The 27,426-nt window shown below is 37.7% G+C and overlaps 1 protein-coding gene across 1 annotated transcript in view; it reads right to left on the reverse strand.

The window, feature by feature from the left end:
* Positions 1–27,426, reverse strand: part of LOC122791466 (NACHT, LRR and PYD domains-containing protein 3-like) — a 772,530-nt gene that overhangs the window by 328,037 nt on the left and 417,067 nt on the right. The window contains exon 9 of the mRNA XM_044059210.1: positions 13,243–13,329. Coding sequence (XP_043915145.1) covers positions 13,243–13,329 — 87 coding nt within the window. The remainder of the gene's footprint in view (positions 1–13,242; positions 13,330–27,426) is intronic.

Below are 27,426 nucleotides of genomic sequence, written 5' to 3' on the forward strand. Positions count from 1 at the left end.
GTGCATTGTTTTTATCATGTCTATCTTTTGGAGTATTTTTGTTGATCTGTTACTTCTTCTATACTCTTCCAACAGTGAAACTTCTTGTCTTAACTGCTTTATAGTTTTCTCTATTTGATACTTCCACGATAGCATTTGATTTCTCCCCTTCTTTTCTGCTACTACCTTATATTTTTGTGGTGAGACTTTATCTGTTATTAATATATCCTATTTACTTCTGTTATATCACATGAATTTAAGTGGACAGTCCTATTTACTGCGTTCATTTGTTTTATCAAACTTCTAACGTTTTGGGTTTTATCGACTTTCTGTAATCTTTCACTGTTCTTAATATATCTGTATTAAATCAAATGACTCTTCTCTTAGGTCATTTTCCTCTAAACTGAGGGCATATTCTTTGTCTCAATTTCCTGTGTGCATTCTATTGGTAGTTCCACAGCATCTTTCTATGCCACATTCTCTTTGGTTTCATCCTGTGTCATCCACTGCTCTTTCATATAACTCACTGGCCTATCACCCCACAACATTGGCTACATCAGAGTTGCCACAATTTCCTGTTCTTCCCCTTGGTGTGCAACTCCAATTGGATGTTTGCACTGGTTTCCTATGGAAGGCTCCAAAGTATCTTCACCTGGCAACTGATCAGATGTTTCCCACTCCACTAGTTTCACCTTAATTTGGGGATCCGTTGCTCTATCTTGCTGTGATTTTTTTTCTGAGTAAGATTTTCTGCACTAAATCCTTCACTTTGCAGTTAATCCCTAACCTCAGTTTCTATTTCTTTAACTTCTCTATTACTAATCCTCTTTTCTACTTTTCCTCTTTGTTTTCTTATTTTTTGTATTATAAAATTTTCCGGGTCTGAATGCCTTTGCTTATATTTCTCTTCAAATATCTTTGGTGGTGGTGTTTTTGTTTTGCTTATTTTTGCTTTCTCCTTTGCATAAATATCACACCATTTTAAATATCTTTTTCTTTCCCATGTCCATATTTCTTCTTTAGTTGTCTCCTGATCCTCCTGTTTCTCCTTACTTTGGGGACTTGTTGTTCCATCATGCTGTGATATAACCCATGTTAAACTTTCTACACTAAATCCTTCACTTCACAAGTGTTCCATAACTTCAACTTCTACTTTTTTAACTTCTGTTTTACTAATCTTCTGTTCTACATTCCATATTTGTGATCTGATTTTTTTGCTGTGACATTTTCCATTTCTGGATGCCTTTGTCTGTATTTCATTTCGAATATCTTTGGGGTGCTTTTTTGTGTTGATTAATTTGGCTTTCTCCTTTGCATAAATATTGCATCAGATCAGATCTCTCTTTCCCATGTCTGTAATTCTTTTTTATAACTTTCAAAAGTCTCTAGATGTTGTTCTTTATATCCTTGAGAGCTGAGACATGTCTATTCAGGTTTAAAAATGTAAGCAGATATTTTTTCAAGATAATTTAAGTTTAAACTGTCACAAAATTACATGCTAATTTACTTTACTTTATGTTTAAAATGCAGTTGATAGCATCACAATGGACTCTGTTTGCATTGTTGTGATCATTATACTGCAAATTAGCAACCTGAGTACTCTGTTCTAAGTATACCAACTCTGAACACGTACTCCTTCAGGTACTATATCGTATAAATCTGATCTATGTTATTTCACCCATCTACACTTGTTTCCATCCCCTTTCTGAACCACTACCTTATCATGGTAAAGAGGCTTGTGTATCTGAGGGAAGCTGTGAGCTATACCAAGTAGGTGCATACTTGTCCAAGTAAGCTCAGTGGGCACAACTGTCCCTTTTCAGGCTTGTCCCAAGTGTACTAAATTTTTATTTATTTTACATTTGTTGACCGGGTTGGTCCAACTGAGCCAGTGGCTCATTTTCAGCAGAGACCCGAGGAGAAAAGCTCCGCAGTGAGATAAAAATATAAATCGGATACAGAAACTTAAAATACAGTTCAAGTTACATACACATAAAAATATGATACATTCTGAAGTACATAAAAAGTTACAAAGACATTTATACACAGTTTACCGTGGTAGTGAATTGATGTTAAGAAACCAAGAAGCACTATTGTGAGACAAACAATTTGAGAAGATAATGCACATCAAGAATGAACTTGGTACCTGAACATAAAAAGACTTAGGATATACAGGTCTATATCACAACATCGAAAGTTCATACTTTCAAATGTTCTTACATTGACCCCTATTCAGTGAATGCTGAAAATAGCGAAACGGCAGATAACCAAAATTTTTCCTAGGGAAAGAATTTGGTTGTCCGTTTCTGTCGTTTCGCTATTTTCAGCACTGTGCTGGAAAGTTACGGGTCAGGTTTAGGTAAGTGTGCGATTGGGCGTAGGTTAGGTGAGTTAGGGTTAGGGTGCTAGGGAGGTATGTGTGCGATTGTGTGGATGTGAGGGTTAGGGCGGGTTAGGTGAGTTAGGGTTAGGGCGCAGGTGTGGTGAGTGTGCGATGCTAACTGACCTTACGGTTAGGGTTTGGGTTATGGTAAGTGGATAGTTAGTGGTGTTTGTACAGTTTAGTGTAGGGTTAGCTGTAAGATTTTGGGTGTATGTGTGTGGATTGCTGTTTGTTTGGTGTGCTTGTGTTGTGTGTATGTGTTTTGGAACAGAAATTTTTTTCCCTAGGAAACAATTCACTGTTCTGAATGTTCAATGTTGTCAGCATTCGCTGATTAGGGGTCGATGTAAGAACATTCGAAAATGTGAACTTTCGGTGTTCTGATATAGACCCAAGATATACACTCAGAAGTACATTGCAGGGAATTCTAGGCATTAAACTAAGTTAGCCCTGGCAAGAGTTGAAAAGAGAGGAGAGACAGTGACAGGTGATAAGGATAGTTTACAGGAAATAGAGTCCACAGACTACCATGTTTATATTGTATTACCATTGAATAATAAAGGGAGATAGTAGAAAAATACTTAGAAGGAGAGATGAAAGATGGGAGGTTGAGAGAAGGGAAAGTGGTAGATGAAAGGAAGATGTTAGAGGAGAGGTGCAGATAGAAATTTAGACAATGGAAGAGGGGGTGGGAAAGGGAGTTGTGGGAGGGGTAAAGGTAACATGGGCAGAGGAGAGAGAGAGGGGTCTTGAATACAGAGGAGAAAGAGGGTCAGAGGGGATGAGTGCAGTGGCAAGACCAGTTTTTCTTAAGGTATTCTTGTGTGGCTGTTTTAAATTGTTTAGGGTGGTGAAGGGACCTAATTTCTTGGTGTAGTTCATAGGTAGGTACTAGGCTATCGGCCCAAGGGCCTAAGTAAGCCTAGCCAACAAGGTTCCCTGGCTTACGCCACTCAAGAATGTTACTTTCCTATGCCCCTGTCGAGCAGAGCCACAGAAGTGATCCCTGGGGTGTATTTCCTATTTCATATTGGTTCCAGGATGTGGCGGGGTTGTAGTTATAGAGTAGACAACCTGTTCTGGTCTTGGGTTTGCAAATCTATAGCAGGTCTTGGTCAGAGCTCCGTAGTGGTCTAGCAGGAGAGTATTTGGATATAAAAGAAGTAAAACTGAGACAGAAGGAGGGCAGGTACAGGATGGCACGGATAAGCTATAGTTGATGTAGTAGGAGCAGGTGGGGAAATTCTAGCCATTCTAATTGCTTAAAGGATATGCAGTGGTAAGACTTATAGGTCTGGTTTGCAGAGAATCTGGACACCTTATTATAGATAGTTTCTAGTTTGGTGAGGAGTGTGGAGTTCAGATTTGTGAGTAAGTGACAGCTATATAACAGAGTAGGAAGAAGAAATGCGTGAGAGAGAGTTATTTTGGCCCTGTTGGTTAAGTATTTCTTGTTGCAGTAAAGGCGCCCAAGTTTCTGGTGTGTCGTTTTGATACATGTAGATCAAACTTAAGCTGATCATCTATTATGACTCCTAATAGTTTTGTGCTCGGTTTGACTGTGATGATGGTGTTGTTGCTTGATAGAATAGTAAAAGTAGATTTGAGATTAGAGAGGTTCTTGGGAAGAAGGAGTAAGAGCTTGGTCTTCTTAGGGTTGAGAATTAATTTGTTGTCACTGAGCTATGTCTCTATGGTGTTGAAAGATGTTTGGGTAGTAGTGTGGTGGTCTGCTGGATTGTCTGCAATGGTGATGACAGGAGAGTCCGCAGAATACTGGACAGGTGATGACTGGAGGCAAGAGGTGTGTAGTAAATTAGCAAACATATTGAAGAGTGGTGGGCCAAAGACAGATCCTTGGGGGACTCCCAATTCCGCAGTGGGGGAGGGGGTGAGCAAAGAGACATTTGAATGATTACTGGCAGTGTGAGAGGTAGCTTGAGAACCAGGAGATAGTAGGAGTAGAGAGGTTTAGGTTAGTTAGTTTGGCCAAGAGAAGAGGGTGGGAGACAGTGCCAAAGGCTTTGGAGAGGTCCAGCAACAGGCAAGAGACAAGTTTATTGTTATCATGAGCCAGAGATATAGTATTGATGAAGGATATTAGTGCTACTGTGGTACTATGTTTGGGACAAAACCCATGTTGTATGGGTGTAAGTAGGTTTTCCTGAAGGAGGTAGTACATTACCTGATTGTGAATACATTTTTCTAAAATTATAGAAAGGGGAGACGACATAGCTATTGGTCTAAAGTTGGATATGTCAGAGGAATTTCCTCCTTTGTGTATGGTTATTGTATAGAACTTTTTCCAAATGGAGGGGACATAGGCTTCAGTAATAGAGCAGTTGACTACGATAGATACTGGGTAGGCTAAGGGTTCTGCAGCAATCTGTAGGAAATAGGAGGGTAGATTATCAACAGAAGGGGAGCAGGGTTTAAGTTTAGAGAGTAAGTATTTTATGTAGTTTGTTGAGACAGCTTTGAGGGAGAAAGACTATGAGGGTTTGGGAAGAGAAGAGGAGTTAGAGGGGTTGTTGGCATTGTTGCCAGAGGGGAGAGGTTAATCAAAGTGGTTACAGATTCAATAAAATGGGAGTTGAAAATGGTAGCTGTTTCATCTGGTGTGTTGTTTGGACAAGGGTTTGGAGGAGAAGGGTTTCCAGGGTGCAGTATGTGATTGATAGAGTTCTAGAATTTTTTAGGGTCTGATTTAAGGGTAGAGGGGGTTAGTGTAGAAGTTCTTTTTGTCATTGTGGATGAGTTTTTTTACTTGATTTCTTAGTTCTTTATAAGTCTGTAGTAGAGAGGGGGGTCCTGCTTTTTGTCCATAATTTCCACATCCTGTCTCTGTTTTTCATAAGGCACAAGTAACTTTAGTTAGCCAAGGAACAGTTTTAGATTTGATTCTGACTGTGCAGAGAGGGGCGAAGGAACTTAGGATGTTAAGGAAGGTAGTGTTGAAAGAATGGACAGCTTCATCAAGGGAGAGAATAGTGAGATGTGACCAGTCAATTCTGGAGAGATGGTATATGAAGGAGTCAGGGCAAAAGGTAGATAGTTTGTAGGATGCAATGTACTTGTGGGGCCTAGTGTAGTGAAAAGTATGTCTAATGACTGTAACAAGGCAGTGGTCACTTAGGGCATTTGGGAGGGTCTGGGGGATGTGCTAGTTTTGGGGGTGGGAGATGAAATAGGTTCATAGGTAGGTACCAGGCTACTGGCCCTAGGGCCTATATAAGCCTAGCCAAAAAGGTACCCTGGCTTTCGCAACCCAAGAAAATTCCAGTCTAGTAGGGAAGTGGGATTTATTGGTATGTGTAGGGGTAGTGATTAGTTGCTCAAACCCATGCAAGTTAATAAAAGAGGTTGGGTTGGGAGCTTGGAGTGAGAGCCAGTCGACATTTAATTCTCCCAGTATGATGGTTTCATTATGGGTGGTTTGAGAGAGATGGGATAGAATGTTTTCCAGTATGCTAAAGTTATCTCCCGGAGGGATATAGATTGCTACAATGGTAATGGTGGTGAAATTGTTGAGTTTGAAGTTGGCCAGTAGAAGTTCAGCTGTAGAGAAGGAGGGGGTAGGATTGTTAGGACTCAGGAGAGTGAGGTGATTTGAGTAAAGAATAGCTACTTCTCCACCTTTTTTATTTTGCCTGTCGAGTATAAGGAAGTTGTAATCAGGAGGGATAAGATCAATATCAAGGCTGTGGGGTTTCAGTTAGGGTGATTAAGTCAGGTGTGTAATTAGCTAACCAGGCATGGAATTAATGAACTTTGTTAACAATACTCCTGAGGTTCATAGAGCATAAAGATACCTGTTTTCTTGAGGGAGAGTGGTTAGTAGGATTTGGTGGGTGAGAATTTCTGATCTAAGTAGAGGAACGGAGGCCAGAGTTGGGCTGTATGTCCCCTGACTGGAGTAGCGGTTTATAATGGAGTAATTTTTTGAGTAGGGGGTGCTTTGTTTTTTCCTTTGAGGAGGTCTGGACGAAAGGAGGTAACTTTAATTTAGGAAGTGGAGTGGTAGGGGGAAGGATGGATGGACAGATTGAGAGATATTTTTGGGGCTTTGTAGTAGAGGTTATTGTCCAATTAGCAAGGTTGAAATGGGAAGAAGCTAGCTGTGAATGGTAGGAGGTGAGAAAGTAAAGGGCATGGAGTAATGGTATAAAGAGAAAGATTTGTGTTTTGAATGACATGATGACAGGTAGAGCAGACAGTATGCGAGAGGGATAGCAAAGGGTGGATGGGAAGGGTGTTAGAGAGAGGGGTGTATCCTGGAGGAAGTAGAGGGGTGTGGTTAGGGTGGATAAGTATAAAGGAAATGATATGGGGGTGGGTGGGAATGGGGCTGGGAGAACAGCGAAGTGAGCCTGAGCGTAGTGAGGGTGAATGGAGTGGGGCTACACTCAGGTCACAGATACTATACAAGAGGTAAGAGAAATGTTACAAAAATAATCAGCTAAAACTACAATCACTTTGTTACTATTTTATGTTTTCTTTTGTCTATAACAGTAGACTCTTACTGGAATTCTGAGATAACTAGATAACAGTTACAGTTGCACTTCTAGAGTCTGCGAACAGTTAAATCAGTAGAACAAAATGTAGGATTTAAGGGGGTAGGGATCAGGTATACAGAGAGGGAGATCAAGTGTACAGGGGTGAATTTACAGAGAGTAATGGCGTTCCGAGGTAGCATTGCTCACAGGGGGTATCAGCTAATAGTAAGTTGCTTATTAGGTTTAGCTGAATGGCTAAATGACTTGCTCAGAGTCACACAGTAGGCAAATGAAAGTAGAAGAAATTATTAAAACCTGTATCCTGGGCTACAGGAAGCAGCTCATTAATAGGTTGGAGGTTTGGGCCTGTGATAACTACCATGCTACCACCTTAAGCCTAGTTAGTTAAGCTGTGCATAGAAATAATAAATATGTTAACCAAACCACAGTATCACTTTCCTGTAATTTTTCTACACAGAGAAAACAAGGTCAAAGTTTTAGACATACAGCAAAGTTTGTCAACTTTGATTAAACTAAATTAATTATCATTTCTGTGTTCGAAGAAATAAATATAATATCTGCATCAAATACAATGCAGGCCTTAACTGATACCAACATTTATTCAGGACTTAAGGCATTTAGACAACACTTTTGAACAACAAAATATAACACCATATAAAGTTGACAAAAGATAAAATAACAATGCTGCAACCTTGGTCTGTGGTACTTTTATAAAGTATCTATCCAGTATAAGGCCACCATAAAAGTATTAACAGGCATATCTACTGCAAGGATAGTTATAAAGAGTAACTCATATCAGATACTTTTACAAGAATATATCCAGACTCAAAGAAAGGAATACTGTTCTCAAATAAAACAGAATTATGAGCTCTTAAGGCTGTAACAGCTATGTTTTATGTAACACCAGCCAAAATGCATATCAAAAAGCTCAGACAGAAGTTTGTGAATGTTATGTCTGGATATGTTTAGACTTATGGCATCTAAACAGAGGTGATTGTTGGACAGGTCTTCTGAGCAAATATATCTCAGAAGAAAGATACTAACAACAGAAAAATCTCTCTCCTCATGTTGAATCTTCAGTTTGCCATTTTTCCCAGATTTCAAAAGTGCTTCATTAGGGAAATAAAGGAAGTAATCTTAAATAGACATGTCTAAAATCTGTAACTTAACTTCTCCTGGCAGATTTTCAGGAGTAAGCCATGCATACTTTTGTGTGACTATTTCACTTTAGATATCTGTGTGTTGTAACTGCTGCAATGTAAGCACACCTGAGTGTCTAAAGAATCACAGACTCAACTGTATTTACATTAACTACTTTCTCCTCCTTTAATGTGGAATCAGATATTTTGTTGATATTTTATAACATCTGTGACATCCCCTCTCTGGGACAGTAATCTAGTAGCCTGAATCCTCACCACTGACACTGGAGAGGGACAGTCACTTACAATACAATGGATACACTCAGTATTTCCAGCTGCAGACCTCTTTGCATCAAGTACAATTTCCCTTAAGAGTACACAGAGAACACAGTCAGCCTGGGGTCTGGATTTCTTTATATCTGTCTACTTCGAGGAACCCAATAAGGCTCCCCACCAGCACAGCTAGTGGATTAAGTCCTCAGCTGAGTGTCTAAGCCAAGTCCTCCAGCACCCTCTCTGTGAAACCAGTGCTTCATATCCTTGCTCCAAGTAGCTGACACACACACACACACACACACACACACACACACACACACACACACACACACACACAGACACAGACACACCTGGGAAAGGCTGGCACAGATATATCCACTGTGCCCCCTTCTGCCCAGACTATAAGGTAGTTATCACTGCCACCTGATACTATAAAGCCAACTACCTAAGGCTTTTGCAAGGGTATCCAATTATACTGAGGGAAATTAACATTAATACAAATGGTAATGTTGACCAAACAGCCAGGCTTCAGGAGTGGCCACATTGTCACCAATAGATATAAGTACTCTTAACAGTTAAAATATTCTATAAAGGACTAGCCATAAGGAAAGGTTTAAATATATTTAATAATAAATAATAAAAGAACATGAAAATATGAAATATCTACATACAGTACACACCAGAGTTTCAATCACAAGAAATATTAAAAATAACACAACTGGAAAGATTCACACAGTTACAGAAAAAAATGCTAAACTGCTCTCACTATATTTCCTGACTGATCTAGAGAATTACTGTTCTTAATAAATGTGAATCAGATAGGGTACCCTCAGTCACTAAAACACTCAGAACACTCCAAAGACCGAGGATTCAAACAACTCCAGTAGATGTACAGCCACAAATAATCCCAAATCTACTGGAATTACTGTCAGTACTTATTTAATAGAGCAAGGCAAGATGAAGTAGGTGAAGGATCCTTCTATGTCAGGTTCCAAGAAATAAACTGCCCTGAGACTTCTGTCTCACCTAATAATAAAACATTATTTCTGTATAGAATGACCTCACATACATCTGGTCATATGACTTCTGGTTCCCATGCAATCCCCCATTGCTAGAAACTGCCAGGACTTAGCACCTACATGTGAATAATACACACACAAGAGCATTGCTCAGATCTGGTGCAGCTTCTGGAAGTCATAAAACAATTACAAACTTCTAGTCCTCCTACAGAGACTAACAAACCATGCTTCTTACAGACACTGCATCTCTTGCTTCATTCAAAACTGTGCAATAACATCTTTATGGCCTAGGTCCAGTAATTTAATTTCTTACTATTTTCCAAAGTTAGCTGGAGCTGAGCTTAACCTCTTCTCTTCTAGTATCCTCTGTTAACATATATATCTATCTATATATATATATATATATATATATATATATATGGATCCCTATCAGATAATAGAAACCTCATATGACTGAAACTCATTTGACTGCGACCATAAGACTGAAAATGCAAAATACTGAAAAATCACTTGACTGAAACCCATAATACTGAAATCTTACAGTGCTAAATTTGGACGGTGTAAAACATTGGGGAGTGTGTGGGGGGGCATAGCACCCACCTATTCTGGTTATATATTGTCCACTTTACAATTCAGTATGTTGAAATTTAGCATTGTAAGATTTCAGTATTATGGGTTTCAGTCAAGTGATTTTTCAGTATTTTGCATTTTCAGTCTTATGGTCTCAGTCAAATGAGTTTCAGTCATATGAGGTTTCTATCATCTGATAGGGATCCATATATATATATATATATATATATATATATATATATATATATATATATATATATAATTTGGTTACAATACAGTCAGGACCCACTGTTGGCGCATTTTTAATACAAGCAACTTTACAAATCCATTTTCAACTGAACCATCTGTTAAAATCAGTTTGATTTTCAAATAACATATAATTCTTTAATAAATTCCAGCTAACTATGCTGGCATATGTTACACATCAACTGCCCTACTTCTCCTGGCAACGCTGGCAATACCTCACATCATCACAACATCCATTAAAAGAATTTTAAGGTAAAGTATAAATCAAGAAATTCTGCCTGTAATCTTAAGGTGTTGGAAGGATGAATCTGCATAAATCTGTTTATTTGAACTATCCAACAACCTGCTGTCTCTAGAGAAAGGCAGACCACCTTATGTGATAAGTAATGGACCCTCATTTGATGCAGATAATGTTCCAAGATCTAATTTTGAGTTGTTTTTGTCTATTGGATTTATAAAAGTCAGATGACCTGTGGGATGGTGTTTCAGTATCAACATCTTTAGAACATCTTCTCTGCAAATCTTATAAAGTCTTGACAAGAAGGAACATTCTTCTCACAGAGACTAGTATTTAAAATGTGTGTGACAATTTCCTTCTAGAAGAAGAACTTTCAGATGTGAGCCAACCATAGTATCAACCAGAGTTGTTAATAGTTTCATTAAATGTAGCATCATCTGGGAGGTAAGCCTGAACATTGAGAACATGTGTCCTCATGATCACAAACAAAGCATTGTGGAGAAAGTCAATGAAACCTAAAAATATATTTTTTGCTGAATGAAGGAAGAGAAAGACGTATTGGCTTTTTGAAATACAGTGACTCTACCCTAGAGGTGACAGGCAACCTACACATTCATTCCGCTCCGGGGGATGACTTGAGCAGTGAAAGTGGTGCCATCTTCCCTGCTGAACATCAGGATGTTTTTTCTTTATGTGTGCTCATGTTCTCCTGACATGGTTGTGACTTCTGCATTAGTGCTTGTACCATGGTTACCATGTATGCTTATATGCTAATGTCATTGTTTCTTAGTGCTGTATACCACCTTCTTAGCATGGCTATCATGGTACCCTCCCATGGGCCAACATCAGCCATTCCCCTTAATGTAGGTCAGTAGATATCTGCTTTTCTACTCCTCCTCCCCATGCCAATTTCTCAGCTGTCTGGGACTCTAATCATTCTCAGGCTGACTATAGAAAAGTCAGGGCTTTATCCATAAGCAATGGAGCTGGCTTTGTACTCTTTGAGTTGAAGTGAGCCTTCATAGTACTGATGCAGCTGAAGGTAACCAAGAATGGAGTGGTGATGATCTGAAAAAGTACCATAAGTTGAAAATAGCTATCCTTGGATGAATACAGAACTGCAGGCACCTCCCCTTTTTGAAGCCTGTGGCTCTAGCCTATTTAGATACTTCCAGGGAGCCTACAGTGTAGGCCTCATAACTTTTAGTACAATTTGTATGATGGCTGACATCTGTACTTTGCTGGATACCAGTGCAGGTACCTGCTATGATTTGAACTTTGGTACTGGAGTTGGTTGAAGATCTTAGGACACTGCAAGAAACAATTTCATACCCCTGTTAGAGGGACTGAACAAAATGGATGTGCCAGCCTCTGAAAAAGAAGGAAGTGGAGAAGAAGTCCCAATATATTTGGGTGAGGATTGTTTTATTAATGTAATTCACCCTTTGTTAAATATTTTTTTTTTATTTTCTCTGACTTCACTTGTTACCTATTAAACTTAAATTTCTTTCAGACATCTTTTCCAAACACTTTATTTTCTATAAGGAATGAAGCCAGAACTTTTGTCTTCAGATTTTGGTGGCCTGATTAATCTTTTTATGGTGGACAAGATACTCAGTGCTTTAACAAAGCACCAAATAGAAAAAAATATGTTAAGTGAAAAAACTTCAGTGGTTAGTGTCCGCCACAACTGCAATTGTTTACAGACCATGACGTAATGTCATCTTTTCAAGGAAACAGTACAATTTAAAGCAGAAATAAACTCAATTAATCAATAATATGATAAGTTATTGCACAATAACATTTCTTCAAGAAAGCAGGATATTTGTAATTCTCAAAATGGTCAGAGGCAGTGAAGTGAACATTACTAACCTGTCATATAAAAGCAAGTTACAGGGGTATATATATATATATATATATATATATATATATATATATATATATATATATATATATGGATTCATTTCATAACACTGAAATATCAAAACACTGAAACTCAAAACACTGCAATCAAAACACTGAAACTTCAAAATCTTGAAAACTCAAAACACTGAAAACACATATCATACATATACTGAGTTTAAACAACATTAATCATAGCACTTTCCAGCAAGTGTAAGTAGGGGGGGCAAGCCCCCCTGCACCCCCACACCCCCTGCTACTTATATCAACTCCAAGATTGCACTTCACTACACTAAGTGCAATCTTGGAGTTGATATATTTAAGTAGAAGGGGGTGTGGGGGGCGCAGATGGGGGGTACAGGGGTGCTTGCCCCCCTGCTTACACTTGGTGGAAAGTGCTATGATTTATGTTGTTTAAACTCAGTATATGTAATGTGTATATGTTTTCAGTGTTTTGAAGTTTCAGTGTTTTGGTCTTCTATATTATGAAATTTTCTCATTTTCAGTGTTTTGAGCTTTCAGTGTTATAAAGTGAATCCATATATATATATATATATATATATATATATATATATATATATATATATATATATCTGTGAATTGTAGCATTAGCCTCTAATAAATGCCAACCTCAAAGTTAGTATGGTAGTAGATATGGCAGTGAGGTTCAACAGGTGAAGTCCTATGCAAAAATACTGTAAAATTGAAACAGCAAACTCTGGAATATGCTGATTAGTGTTGGAATCACAAATTAATTCTGAAAGGGTTGAGACTTGCTGTATTGGGTTTCACACTTCTTATAGGGACTTATTATGAGAAGCCATTGCTTTTGCATATTTAGACTGGCAAGGTAAGGTGCAATAACCTAAATATTACAATCTACGGGTACGGTGACCCTTATTGAACAAAATACATATACTGTTATGGTATGTCACCTTTAACATTACATTTGTATTACAATGACTTTACTTACTCCAGAGAATGTATTTTACAGTCTGTCTTTTGTAGATCTTCAGACAACCACTTCACTGATTCATCTCCAATGTTGTTTCCCTGCAAGCTGAAAAAAGAAAAGGGGAAGACACGTATCTGTATAAAAAATAGCTGTACCACCAGATCTCTCTGTTGTGACTATATTTTACATAAAATATCTCAAGCTAACAAAATCTTGACAAATGCTAAGCAAGAATGAAAGTCTGATTGTTAAGGCAAACAAAAAATGATTTCCAGGACCCTTCCACAGCTAATGTGTACTATTTATATCAAGGCATTTCATTTAGTAGATTATCAACTCACTCTTCCAGTGTTAACTGAAAATAGTCTGGTAAAACTGAAGTTAGCAGGCCTTGTAAACTACTTAAAGCAAGAATGTTTTTATTAGGCTGACAAGATTAGCTACAGTTTGAGAATCAGAGATACAGCTACTAGAAAGAATTAAGTTTGAAAGCCAGTATTTACAAAAATGCATGCTATACGTATAAACTCATATTACAGCATTTCCAAACAACAAATTATATAGAGCTTTAAAACGCTTCTCATAATGAAGAGAGAATATGCCTTAGTTATCAGCTATACTGCCTTCACTGCATCTCCAATCATTTTCTGTCATATTTCAGTCATCCATCCCACGAGTTCATCACATTTTACTCATCAATACTGCCTTATCTTAATACCCTGCACCTGTTGCAGAAAGACAAAACACACCTGCCCTTATTCTGAGGTGCTGCATAGATTTTTACATTCATCAGATTTAGTTTATAAGACAAAGCAGGACCATAAGAGAAACCCTTTCACAAGCTCAGCTGACATCACTGCAGGGTTACAATCAAGGAAGCAGTGGACAATGTTAAGTAAAAACCACCATCAGTCACACATTGTCAGTTCTGTCCTGCTAGATGCAGAGAAGGGAAGCAGAAGGTGTACTGTTCATCCCTCTGCTAATGAAATAAGGAATCCAGACAATGACCAACCAAAGGTTAGAGACAATTACAGTCATGAAACATCTACTGACACCAAGAAACACATTTGGAATAGTACTGAAAAACAAAGATGTGGAAGATACTCCCATTAAGACTAGAGCTTAGACGGAGAAGGCATTTACTTATTAGTATGTTTCAGGTTTACTCATCTTGTGAAGTTTAGTGAACCTCATCCATTTTTTTTCAATAGTTATCTCCCTAACGCCAGTAATGTCCAGTACACATGCCTCAGGACTCTACTGATATAAGCGAGTGGCCTGCCTAATATGATTTGTATTGGCAGGCATCCAATTCAGTTCATCTAAGTGAAGAAGTTTATAATTCGGTGATGGTACCACTCCTGTCCAATTTTACAAATATGCTTTGAGCAGACTGTAATTATGGATATTTAACCAAAATTTGTTAAAAAAGTGTACCTGGGAAGAAAGATATTTTCTTACTCTCAAACTACGGTAACATTTACGTTGATTATAGTTTTAGTGGGGGTGGGGTTACATCCTGCATGATACATATACTGTGTTTTGCCAATGGAAGAAAAAAAATTTGATTTTTATGATCAAGAAGATGTTTACCAGATTGCCAGCACAGTGACACAGCTGGATAATGCCCTAACTATGGCCCAGGTGACCTAAGTTTGAATAGTGGCTCAGTTTCTAAGGCTCTAACAGGGAAGGTGCTCCCTGTGAGAAGACACAATCCATAGAGAGAAGTAGTCCTTGAATGTAAGTAGGTCAGCGCAGGGGAGGAGCAGGAATGAGGACTGATCACAAAATCCCTCCCCAGCATGCAGTATGATGAAGATCCAGGATGCCTTTCCTCTTTGGCCCCAACACTTATTGGCACAGGCTGGGGGAGGAAGCAAGGAGAGGTTAGTATACCCAATGAATCAGGAAGGGCACTGGGACTCCCTGATCACTGACTGCAGGTGATGGGGAAAAAAAGATGCTCACCAGATTGGTTCAGTCAAAAGTCTGATAAGTGTCTCAAAGTTCTGTAACTATGTGGGGGCCATAATATTAGTTATGGAAAACATGACAACATATTTAATGCTGTCATACTATAAAATCAGACATAACTATATACAGATAATGTTCCAAAGTATATGCAAAAATCTAATGTTGGGAGGCTGCTGTAAAATGTGAATCTATCAGGGGGACAGTAGGTGGGAAAACTTACTGCACAACTGAGTTCACTCCAGTAATACCTACAGTTAAGGGGAGTGCATTGCAGAACTGCACTATCAGAATTTGGAGAAGACAGATTTAACCAATAAACAATAACTTCATGGCCAAAATTACAAGCAATACTGGGAAAATTACAGTTACAGGATTGTAATACCGCTGTGCCAAGCCTGTCCTAGTTGAAGATTGGGCAGTTAGCAAGTAATTTTCAGCAAAAAATGTGTACATTTCTCCATAACACAATGTATAATGCCTGATTCAGTGTACTCCTAAATTATATAACAAGAGTGATGCCAGACCTTGTGAAGGAGAACTCAAAAGGATCTTTTAGGGCCAATACCTGCAATGCATGGCTGTGGAGATGCATGAAGGTTACTGGCTGCTTTTTGTGCCTCCAAGGTGATTTAAAATTATGGTGATGCCTTGCAGGAGCATTATTCACATCTTAAAATGCTTTACCATTGTTAAATGCTAAAGTGCTTGCTGGCAGTTTTCACTGTTAAAAGATGGTATGCATTGTATCTTTAGTGTTTTATTTGGTTAGCTAACCAAGAGGCTAAAGACATCACCATTCTCTCAGTACCACTGGCTCTTCTAATTTTCTGCACTGCTGACCTTTCTTTTGAGTTTTACTGCATCTTTTGCAGCAAGAAGTCATACAACGAGCTGACAGTCTCCTTCTTGGACTATTGGATGAGCTCTGTAGCCTTTTCTCTAACATCATCATTGCACTTTCTTCTGTCTCCTAGTTTTCAATCTTCTATAAACCTTACTCTTTTCAGTGATAACTTGCCATAATCTAGTCTCTTTAGTGAGGCTGGTTTTCTTCTTAATAAGATCATAGGATCATAGGTAAATACTAGGCTAGCAGCTTTTGTTGGCCATTTTAAACCTTCCAGTTTCTCTTTTTATCCTTGAATTCACCTATTCCATTTGGTTAAAGATTAGCCTTACCCATCCCATGGTCAATAATTATATATTACCCTAATGAGAATAACTGGGATCATACCATACATAATTTGAAAGGACCCACACATGGGATAAAGCATTGAAGAACTGCCTCTGTCTATTAGCAGTATGGGGGCAGTCTTGGGGAAATTGTTCTGTTTCCCATCCATAGATCCAAGTTGTGCTATGTTGGGACAAACCTTCCTGGCTAAGTCAATTGGGGATTCAGTGACTGCGCCTAGCTTGCAGTTATCTGCAAACTTAATCAGCGAGAGCTCGTTGGATGTTTGCTTTCCCTCAGAAAAGTAGATGCCGAACAGGAGAGGTTCCAGCATAGAACCCTTCTTCTTCCATACTTCTTGTTTTAGAAGAATGTCAAACTAACATAATATTTGTTATATAAGCTTGTTCATAACAAGGAAAGCCATGCAGTTTTGCAATGTGCATAAAAATTCTAGAAGACTGGACCTTCTGTCCTTTCCCACCTTATGCTACAAGTTATTAACACGCAGAGACTGATCGATTCATAAATGATGTGAACATTATAATTAATACTTACAAAGTATGAGATAGACATATGTACTACAGTTTACATGCATTAAAACAAAGATGTATGTTTATTTATGGTTTCTTTTAGGGGGTGGAATGCAAAACATGGACATTTTGGAAATGAATACATGTAATTAAAAAAAAAGCTATTTATTCCCAATGAGACAACTGTGAGAATGTACAGAGATGTAGTGGTGGTGCTTGGGTAACTTATATTAGTCATCCTCACTATTACCCCTCTGAGCTTTCATCTTCTGTTAAAGAGGTCCATTCTCCTCTGCAGGTTCTTCATATTGCTTCGTGACTTTCCAAGCATCCCCATTTCCTCATAAAAAAATAATACTCATCACTCCTTTTGTGGATGAAAATTAATGCATTTATTGGAGGAATAAGACAACAAATAGATATCCAGTTTCAGCAGCCTCTTCCTCTGTGATGTGTAAGAAATTCACTAAAAAGGCATGCCTGATTATAATGAAATGCTTACTAAATGTACACGCCTGATTTTTCAGTGTGTTAACGCAGATCTATCCAGTGGTAATAAATATTCTGAAATACACGAACTGTACTCCTCTGGAGTTATGACATAGTGGGACCAGTCCAAGCTGTGTTATTTCACAATGCATTTTTATACCATTAGAACAGCAATATACAATATTAAATAGAAAAAAGGACATACATTCTTAAAGGCATAGAATTACTGGAATGGAGCTATGACACTGTGACATAAAGCAAGATCCAGCACTTTGCAATGCCTGTGGAGACTAACATTTACAACTGTACTGTTAAATTAAAAAAATAAGATGGGGCACATTAAGAAGGAGAGGGAGAAGAGAATTGGTCTCAGATCAAAGCCTTCATTAATGAAGCCTACATGATTCATTATAGTTTGAGATGACTACCTGCCCTCAAGGTAGCAGGTAAAACAATTCATTGCCTCTTGCATGAATCCATGCCTGCCTAGTTTGTCAAGTAGAGGAGGATGATTGACAAATTTAAATGTTCTAGTCATGTTACTAAAACCTGTACCTATTAGGAGATCTGTGTCCATATTCTCACAGATGAAAACGCTCATGCTATTAATTGCTATTGGCATGCTAAATCCAGATCTAAAACTGTGTTGAACATCATTTGATGGTCCCTATTTATTGATGTGATCAAGGAGTTTCTAGTATACAATTATTTCCAAGATTGTGGATACAAAGAAAACATGTGGCAATAAGGTGAAAGTCTTAGGGGTAAAATCACAGCGTGCTTTGTGGTGCAAGTAATATACCAGTAGTAACAGATAGGTTGCAGACATGGATTAGGGGGTCCTGAGATACAAGGTGATGCCTGGTTTAAAGAAGAATGAAGTGGAGAGTTTGCAGGACCTAAAATCATTTTTCTAGTAGTGAACAAACAGGATTAGTAGGTGAAGCTGCTCTGATGGTTTAGAGGGATAAAGCCTTGACTATGGCCCAACTGACCTGGGTTTAATTAGCCATTCAGGTTACAAATGGAGTGGCAGGGAAGGGCATGCCCATCCTCAATTGGAAGGCACTCACTGATACACTCTCTAATCTTAAAGTATGACATATTTCATTTACTACGCAAACCATATCCTTGCTTATTCCATTTATACATTTTTATACATTTTTTGGGGGAGGCTATATTACTATTTTTCATTCATTTGAATGGGATTTGGCAACTGGGTAAGAAGTCTGTTAAATAGGACTCTCTGTAGTTTCTGTAACTTTTCTCAAAGGGGTTGCCTCCTGGTTATTTCTTTGCAATGTACAGAAGTAATTTTTTAATCTTTTTTTTTTTATGTTTTAGTTAGTTTAGTAATAGTGTTGACATACTGCAGTGAGAGCTACAGCAGTATGCTATAGTTGTGCACTTTAGTTACGTGGTTAAGCATATTTAAGGTGTTATTTGTGGCTTGATAATCTCACGGTCAGGTATGCTGATAAATCTGTTCCTGACTGACTAGGAGGAATATACATTGACTGATTGACTGACTGTTTGATTCTCTGGGATATTGGACTTATGCAAACGACTCATTTCAGCCCTAAGTCATACTCAAAGAGGAAAAACATTGCAAAAAGTAAGAAATGCAAAAGACTTACAGTATATAATACATATATATTTATTTATATATATATATATATATATATATATATATATATATATATATATATATCTATATACACACACACACACACATATATATATATATATATATATATATATATATATATAATGTTTACAGAGGAATATGTAGAATGTATGAAAATAATAAGGGGCGAGTACATGAACAAAGGTTGGTTACAAGGTTACCAGAGATTTTGAAATGTTTGCATGCTTATTCATGTAAATATTCATATTACATAACTGTGAAGAACTTTATCAAATAATGTTATAGCCTGTTCTGCAGATCGTCGTTCCGCTGTGGCAACCGTAATCGGAAAAGCCAAAAGGAGAAGAAGTTCTACTGAGAACAAAAGAAAATCTTCATAATGCAATATAAATATTCATTATGCAACAAAAGCAGTGTAAGTCATTAGACTGACATTAATACAAGTTACCGTGAAGGCAAAATGTATAAGTTCAGGCAATGGGAACTGGTACAAGTAGGGATAATACACGAAGGGAGATTTGTATTTAGAGGTTGGCATAGTTTGTGATATATTAAATTGTTACCAATGGAATTAGATTAATGAAGAACAAAGTAAGATAGGGCCGGTCAAATGGAAAGAGAACATAAGATGGTAATGGTTGCGTAAAAAGAAACATGATGGTCTATCTTTTAGTACAGCTTTTTGTTTGCACACAGCCCATGTGCTTTTTTTTCAGTCTAAGCATTTCATCCCAGAGATCAGGTAGTAAAACAGATAAAGCCCAGTGCTAGCAACCAGAGGTGGTTAGTACAGACAGAGTCAGAGCTGGTTTAAGACTGAGAAGCAATATGACATGGGGAATAAAGAGGTAAATGGGAACATATTTTTGGGAGTGTAATGAGTTGGCAGACTTTAAAATTTCCCTGCAGACTACTCTACCAGAAATACTGGGGGAGCAAATTGGTATAACTAAGGAAATTATTATTTTTGAGCTATGATACAGAATTGGAATTGCCTACACATAGTAAGGCCTTTCTGAGTCCAATTATGGTGGTTGTCAAAAAAGCAACTACTAGAAAATGGAAATAAAGTCTAAACCAACTGTACTAGAAGTAAATAAAGTAACAAAGATACAACACTTGGAAATGGGATTTTTAGAAAAGGATAGGGGCAAATTACATATTAAAAATGGGAATTGTGGGAACAACACATACAAAATAATATTTTGGGGGAGGAATGAGGTTTAAACGAAGTGAAATGAGCTATGTAATGTTTGACTGACAATGATTGGATAGATTATAAGTGATGTATAATGTTTGCAGCTAAAAATAAGACAATATGGTGGTTTGTTTTCATTTATATGAATGTATGATTGCCTATGTCATAAGTGATAATTTAATAAAGATTTTTCTTGTTTGAAAAAAAGAGATGTAATATGATGTGCCTCTAGAATGACATTTAGAAGTTAGCTGAAGAGAAATGTTTTGCATGCATGATGATTTTGTAATACAGAGAAGAGAATAAAGGTCTATCCTTTTCTTAATAAGAAGTCAGTTGAAGAGGGGCTGTGCAATGATGTTCCAGTCTGAGCAACAGAATTCTCCTTCAGATACAATTGCCATGGATTTGTGGGTCTTTGAAATTTGGGGTAGAAGAGTATATGTGAAGGTGCAGTCCATATTCAATCTGGGTGTGGAAGATAAGAAGATAAGAGAAAGAGCGGTCCATATTTGATCTGACTGTGGAGGAATATATTTTCCTACTGTTTCATGTGCTTATTCAATCAAGAAATAAACTATTTGTTTTAGCATAACAGTGAGTGATTGATTTGCTCCAGTGGTAGGTAATATGGGTGGTCCCAGAGACAGAAAAAGGTTCAGATAGAAACTGAGATGTCTGTATAAAGAGACAGTTTTTATATGGTTGTTTTTAGTAAGTGGGGAAGGGTTATAATGAAGATTAGTCTAGTATTGGTAGCAAATATCAAAACGTTGGTTTTATTTCAAATGAGAAGCACTTTCTTTGACCTTAGCTAAGGAATGAGACCTTTAAGACATTGATGGCTTTAGAAGATGTGAAGGAGACCAAATTGTCAGTGTAAAGGACAGAACTGGATAAATGTAATTCATTACGCAGAATTAATAATGAAGAAATTAAATGCACTGAGCGCTGTCTTCTGGGATACTCTAGTAAGAACAGATGGTCTGGAATAGTGGTCAAATCTGGCTCAGATAAAAAGGACCAGTTTAAAAGACAACTACTGAACTAGTTGAATGCAGATGGGTTTAATAAGTAGAGTGGAGGCAGTTAATTAGTGGGTTGTTGATGACTAGATTGAATGCTTTGCTGAGATTCACAGAGATGTCAGCTGTTAGGTGTCCTGAGTCTGAGGAAGTGAATATAATGTCTAACAGAGTTAAGATGATGGTAAGTGCATTTCTACTACTCCTGAAACAATGCTGTTTCTAGAGTGGATGTTATATCTGAGAAGCTAATAATTCAGAGTTATTTCAAGAAGTTGCTGAGAGAAAGTAGGACAGATACAGGCCTACACGTATTAAATAATTTAGGTGACTTTGGTTTTGTATTGGTATAATGGTGTTTTTATATTACATAAGAGGCATATTCATGTAAAGAACACAATAAAGAAAAAGTTATCTTGGTGAATGATATTATCTTTTGAAATTTAATAAATCATGGAAAGGGAGAGTCAGATTTAAGGTTGCCATGGTTGGGGAATAACTCTAAAGGTTTATATACTTCATCTAGAGACATTTTATTAAATGGAAATTGGGGGGATGTAGTAGTCAGAGAGATGTCAGGATGAGAGTTTATAATCAGAGGTGAGTGTGTATGTGTGCGTGTGTGTGTGTGTGGGGGGGGGTGCAGGGTAATGAGGTAGTAAATTCAGTTTTAAAGTCTTCTGTAGAGAATGTGGACCTGCTGAAAATTGTAAGTTCTGTCCAAAGCATTTTGGGATTTGAGAATATTTATGATTCATTTTCACAGCAACAATTTGTTTTTTGCCTTCTTCTTTTTGCACCAATTTCCATGGGGAATGTGTAAAGATTTAGGTACATGCATTTTTCTCTATTCAGATTCCCCAGTCTTTGTCTTTTTCATCAGCTGAAGGATATTTTTGGATACCTTGGGAGCATGACTTAATTTCTTGTGCTAAAGGAGGGGGGCATTTTGCTTTATGATGAGTGGGGTATTAGGATGGGGCCAGATGTATCAAGGTTTTGTGAGAGGTAAAATGGGGGCCACGCTAATGCTGAACATTTGTTTTGAAGACTGCTGATGTGGTTAAAAGATTTGTTTCTGATAAGCAAGATATATATTGGGGCCTTATGTTTTATATTATTAGACCAGAAGAATGTTATGGGGCAATAATCACTGAGATTATGTGACTGTACATTTACAGTGTGAATCATTTTCTGTTTATTTATGATAACTACATTGAAGAGTGAATGGTTAGATAACTATGGAATTGGATCTAGTGGAATCATTCACTGGAGGAAGTAGACCAAAGTCTCTTAGAATGCCAGGAGATCTTGTCTAGCAGGGCCACAACAGTTGATGTTGCCATCCACTAGAACAAGAAAGTTAGTTGATTAATTAATGCGGGATGAGAGTGACTGAAGAATGTTACCAAAGGTAAATGGTGATAAGGCTATAGGTAATGTACAAGAGTGATTTGAATTGTTGTGGCATTGTGGTATAGAAGTCAATAAGCATTAGATTAGGGCTGAATTCTTCTGTGTTGGGGATGTATTTCTTAACTGAAAATTCTGATGTGAATATATGGAGAGTCATGATAATCTATGATGGTAGTTGAAGGATTTAAGACCTTTAATTTTCATAGTTAGAAATTTCTGGGACCTTTTTAGTTGAGAGAAATGCTGCTTGAATTTGTACATAGCAAAGCGGTCAGTGCATTCAGTGATGGGTCTGGTAGGTGAAGAGTACAGTGAAAGATGACTTCTTTGGATCATGAAGACATTCTCTTGGAAATTAATAGGGTCACACAGAAGGATTTCCTGACTGTTGTAGAAACATGATGATCAAATGAGAGACTGTTATTGACATAAGTACCTAGGTATTTTATGACCATATCTGTCTAAAGAGGAGTACCATTTATAACACATGGTAGGAACAACTGTTCTACCAAACTCTACTATGCTGCACCTTTTTCATTTTTTCATTTAATGTGAGACTGTTTTTGATACTCCATGTATGTACATATTCCAGGCCTTGCTGAAGTTGTTTTATATCGGTGGATAAGCACAATGCAGTCATTAACATACTCGGTCAACCACACTTCTGGGATATTGGCATGGATGTTTACAAAATAAATGCCAAACAGTACAGGGCCCAGAAATGTGCCTTGTACCGCACTATGGACAAATTTATATTCAGAGAAAGAACCAGCAACTTTCACAACTTGGGATCTGTGGATAGAAAATGTGCAATGCAGTGGACAATGTAGGAGTTTACATTAAGTTTGATTCATTTTCCAATAATACTAGCAATGGGGATAGTGTCAAAAGCTTTGACCAGGGTGAGACAAGAAATATGTGTAGAATGATCACTGCCCACAGCCAAAAATTAAGGCGGATAAGTTTTAGTCAAGCTAGAGAGATAAGGATGCTGACGCTGAACAAAAGAAATGTGAAACTATTTGGTAAAGCACAGCATAGTTGCCCAGGATTTGGCTCAATGTCTCCTGGAAGTAATAACTGAATAAATAAAAGAGCTGTTTTGTAAATATTATTTGAGAGAATGTGAGTCTATTAAGTGGATTATGAGAAAGATTTCATTTGGGTAGAAGAAAGTGATGGGCGAGAATGAAAGTTGGAGGAAAGATTATAGGTGAGATATGAAGAGTGTGCGAAAGTAGATCCAAGAAAGCCGTTAGAGTTCTTAGCTGGGAGATGGGGTGATAGATATACAGCTATCAGCTAGGTGACTACGCATAGGAGGACAAAGAGGTTAGAGTACGAAACAAGAGCCAACAGCACACCAGATGAGAGCTGAAGTTAGAACCACTGTAATAGCTAACACTTATGGAAATGTAAATAAGAGTAGATCATGCTGTAGTGACAACAGAAGTACATTGTTGTTGCTGTTTAACCATTTAGTCAAATCTAACTTTTTGTGACCTCATGGACTTCAGCACACCAGGCAAGTCAACAACTACTTCTTTAAGTTCTTGCTCATTCATATTCATTGCTTGAATAATGTTGCCTATCTATCTTAGCCTCTGCCGTCCCTTTCTTCTTTGACCTTTGATCTTTCCCAGCATCAAAGTGTTCTATAGAGAACTCTTGTCTTCATGAGGCCAAAGTATGTAATTTTTAGTTTTACTATCAGGCCTTTCAATGAACAGCCTGGATTTATTTCCATAAATATTGACTGATTTGATCTTTTTGCAGTCCATATACTTCTCAAAGATTTTTTCCAACACCACAGTTCAAAAGCATTGATTTTACAGTAAACACTCTTACTTAAAGTTCAACTCTCACAGCCATATGTTACTACTGGGAAAGTCATAGCTTTGACTAAATGGACATATTTGGCAATGTGATGTCTTTCCTGTTTAAAATTTTATCCAAATTTGCCATATATTTCCATCCAAAAAGCAAGCATCTTTCAGTTTTCATGGCTGCCATCACCACCTTCAGGTATCTTTCAGCCCAGGAAAATAAAATATGTCACAACATTCACTCACTTCCCATCTATTTGCAAAGAACAGACAGAGCTAGATGACATTAATTATATCTTTTCCCCCTTAACGTCCTCCTCATTTTCAGTCATTAGTGGTATCATCTGCATACGCGGGGTTGTTAATATTTCTCACAGCAGGTTTGATTCCAGCAATTGGGTCATCTAATCCAGCATTGTGCATGATATATTCAGCTTACAAACTGAATAAGTAAGGATTCCAGCATTTGAGTCATCTAATCCAGCGTTGTGCATGATATATTCAGCTTACAAACTGAATAAGTAAGGATTCCAGCATTTGAGTCATCTAATCCAGCGTTGTGCATGATATATTCAGCTTACAAACTGAATAAGTAAGGATTCCAGCATTTGAGTCATCTAATCCAGCATTGTGCATGATATATTCAGCTTACAAACTGAATAAGTAAGGATTCCAGCATTTGAGTCATCTAATCCAGCATTGTGCATGATATATTCAGCTTACAAACTGAATAAGTAAGGTGACAACATGCAGCTTTGTTGTACTCATAATCTTGAGCCAACCTGTTATTCCATATTGGGTTTTAAATGGTGCCTTCTTGTTCTGTATACAAATTCCTCAGATTAGAGAATGTACTGTTATATGTATCAGTGACATTAGGGTCCTTCTTACATAGTTCTTCTGTATATTCTTGCCACCTCTTCTTAATATCTTCAGCGAGGGCCCCTCCCATCATATAGCAATAACCCACGCCTGGGTGTGGGTAATGCTAAATTTACCCACGGTTGGCGTGGTTTGGTCCCGAGGCGGCCCGAGGACCAAACAAAGCCAACCGTGTAATAACATTACCCACACCCAGAAGTGGTTATTATTATCTATGACATTATTTAAGAAAAGAAACTATTACTTTTCTTAAATAATGGCATAATAATGCCTGTTTACTGCCCTTCCGCAGATGTCTGGCATCCGCAGTTCTGATGTACTGCGCCTGCGCAGTACATCAGAGGGAGAAAGCAAGATCTCCGTTGCTTTTTAGTCTCGCTATGTTAAATGAGTTTAACATGGCGAGAGTTTTAAAAAGCAACGGACATCTCCGTTGCTTTTAACTGTCTCGCATGTTAAACTCATTTAACATGAACTCTAAAAGGAACGGAGATCTTGCTTTCTCTCGCTATGTTAAATGGGTTTAACATAGCAAGACAGCTTTAAAATAAGCAACGGAGACGTTGCTTATTTTAAAGCTGTCTCGCCATGTTAAACCCATTTAACATAGCGAGACAATGTTTAAAAAGAAGTTATACTAATGGAAAAAAGTCCGGGCGACTGGACCTTTTTCCATTAGTATAACTCGATTTACAACGGGCACGCTGGCCAATCAGCGTGCACGTTTTGGGGGGGTCATGGTATAATAGTCTTTTTACCATGGTCAATTTTACCTGATCGTTTCTCTTCAGCAAGCTTCCACTTTTAAGGTACTGCAGAGAAGAGAATAAGTTGCTGTGGTGTAGCTCTGGCACTGCTGATAAGAGTATGATATGGAGAAGCATCGTGGCAGAACTACTTTAGCCCTCAGCAGATGTACTGTGAGTAGGAGATGGAGACACTGGAGAGTAGATGCCCCTAACGTACTTCAGAAGTGCTATACTCTCACCTGTGCCAGTGCTGATAGGAGTACGAGCAGCAGTGGGACAGCTTATAGACAATAAAGAATACAGTGGATGTAAAAAATAGACAAATAGCCATTAATAAATATTTACTTCTCTCTTAGTGTACTGTGGTCAAGAAATATGAGTGAAATACTACAGTGCTGATCAAAGTAACTACAAAGGAGTTTATAAGTAGCACCAGTGTAATTATCACAATTCTTGTTATGGAATGATGTATTTATAATGGGGTTTAAATATTTAAGAACTTAATCTGATTTGGTTGTGGATGCTCTGGGAAAGTGGGGTGGCTGCTGTGAGGAGGCATATGTATATGCACAGAAAGTGATACTTGAAGGAAATTAAATAAGCATATCTGCGGTATTCAGTTGGATTGAGTGATAAAGAAGTAGTTATAGACCATATATTTGATAATATTTATTTATTTTATTTTACATTTGTTAACCGGGTAGAGTCCAGCTGGGCAAGTAGCCCATTTTCAGCACAGACCGGGGGAGAAAAGCTCCACAACAATAATACAAAAAGATTACAAATTTTTTAAAAAGATTTACAAACAATATACAAAACGTTTAACAGTTGCCAACAATCGCAATCTACAAAAAAGGAATGTAAAAACAGAAAATGTTACATTTCCTAAGCCTTACTGCAGACAGTAATATGAAACTCATCAGATATATAATTAAAATAAACCACTGTGGCATTTCATTTGGTAGATGTAAGACAAGGAGAAGATAGCAGAAAAGAATGGCTTATGAAACTAGCCAGGAGAATTACAGGAGCACAGCCATTGTTGTGTAAAGTATTCCTTTAGGAGCTCTTTGAAGCTATGATGATCTGTGTTTTCTAGGATATTCTGGGGTAGTATGTTCCACTGATTGGCTACTTTAAAGGAGAAGAGAGAGTCACCAAAGTAATTATGGGACTTAGTTACCTTAAGTATAAGATTACCAGATGATCTAAGGGTCCTGCGGTTGGTATTTAGTTGCACTAGGTTGGAGAGTGCAGGGCAGATTACAGGTTTGTGGATGAT

This window comes from Protopterus annectens, chromosome 17.part0 (genome assembly GCF_019279795.1).
Source record: "Protopterus annectens isolate FY-2018-M chromosome 17.part0, PAN1.0, whole genome shotgun sequence".
In the NCBI taxonomy this organism is placed as follows: Eukaryota; Metazoa; Chordata; order Ceratodontiformes; family Protopteridae; genus Protopterus; species Protopterus annectens.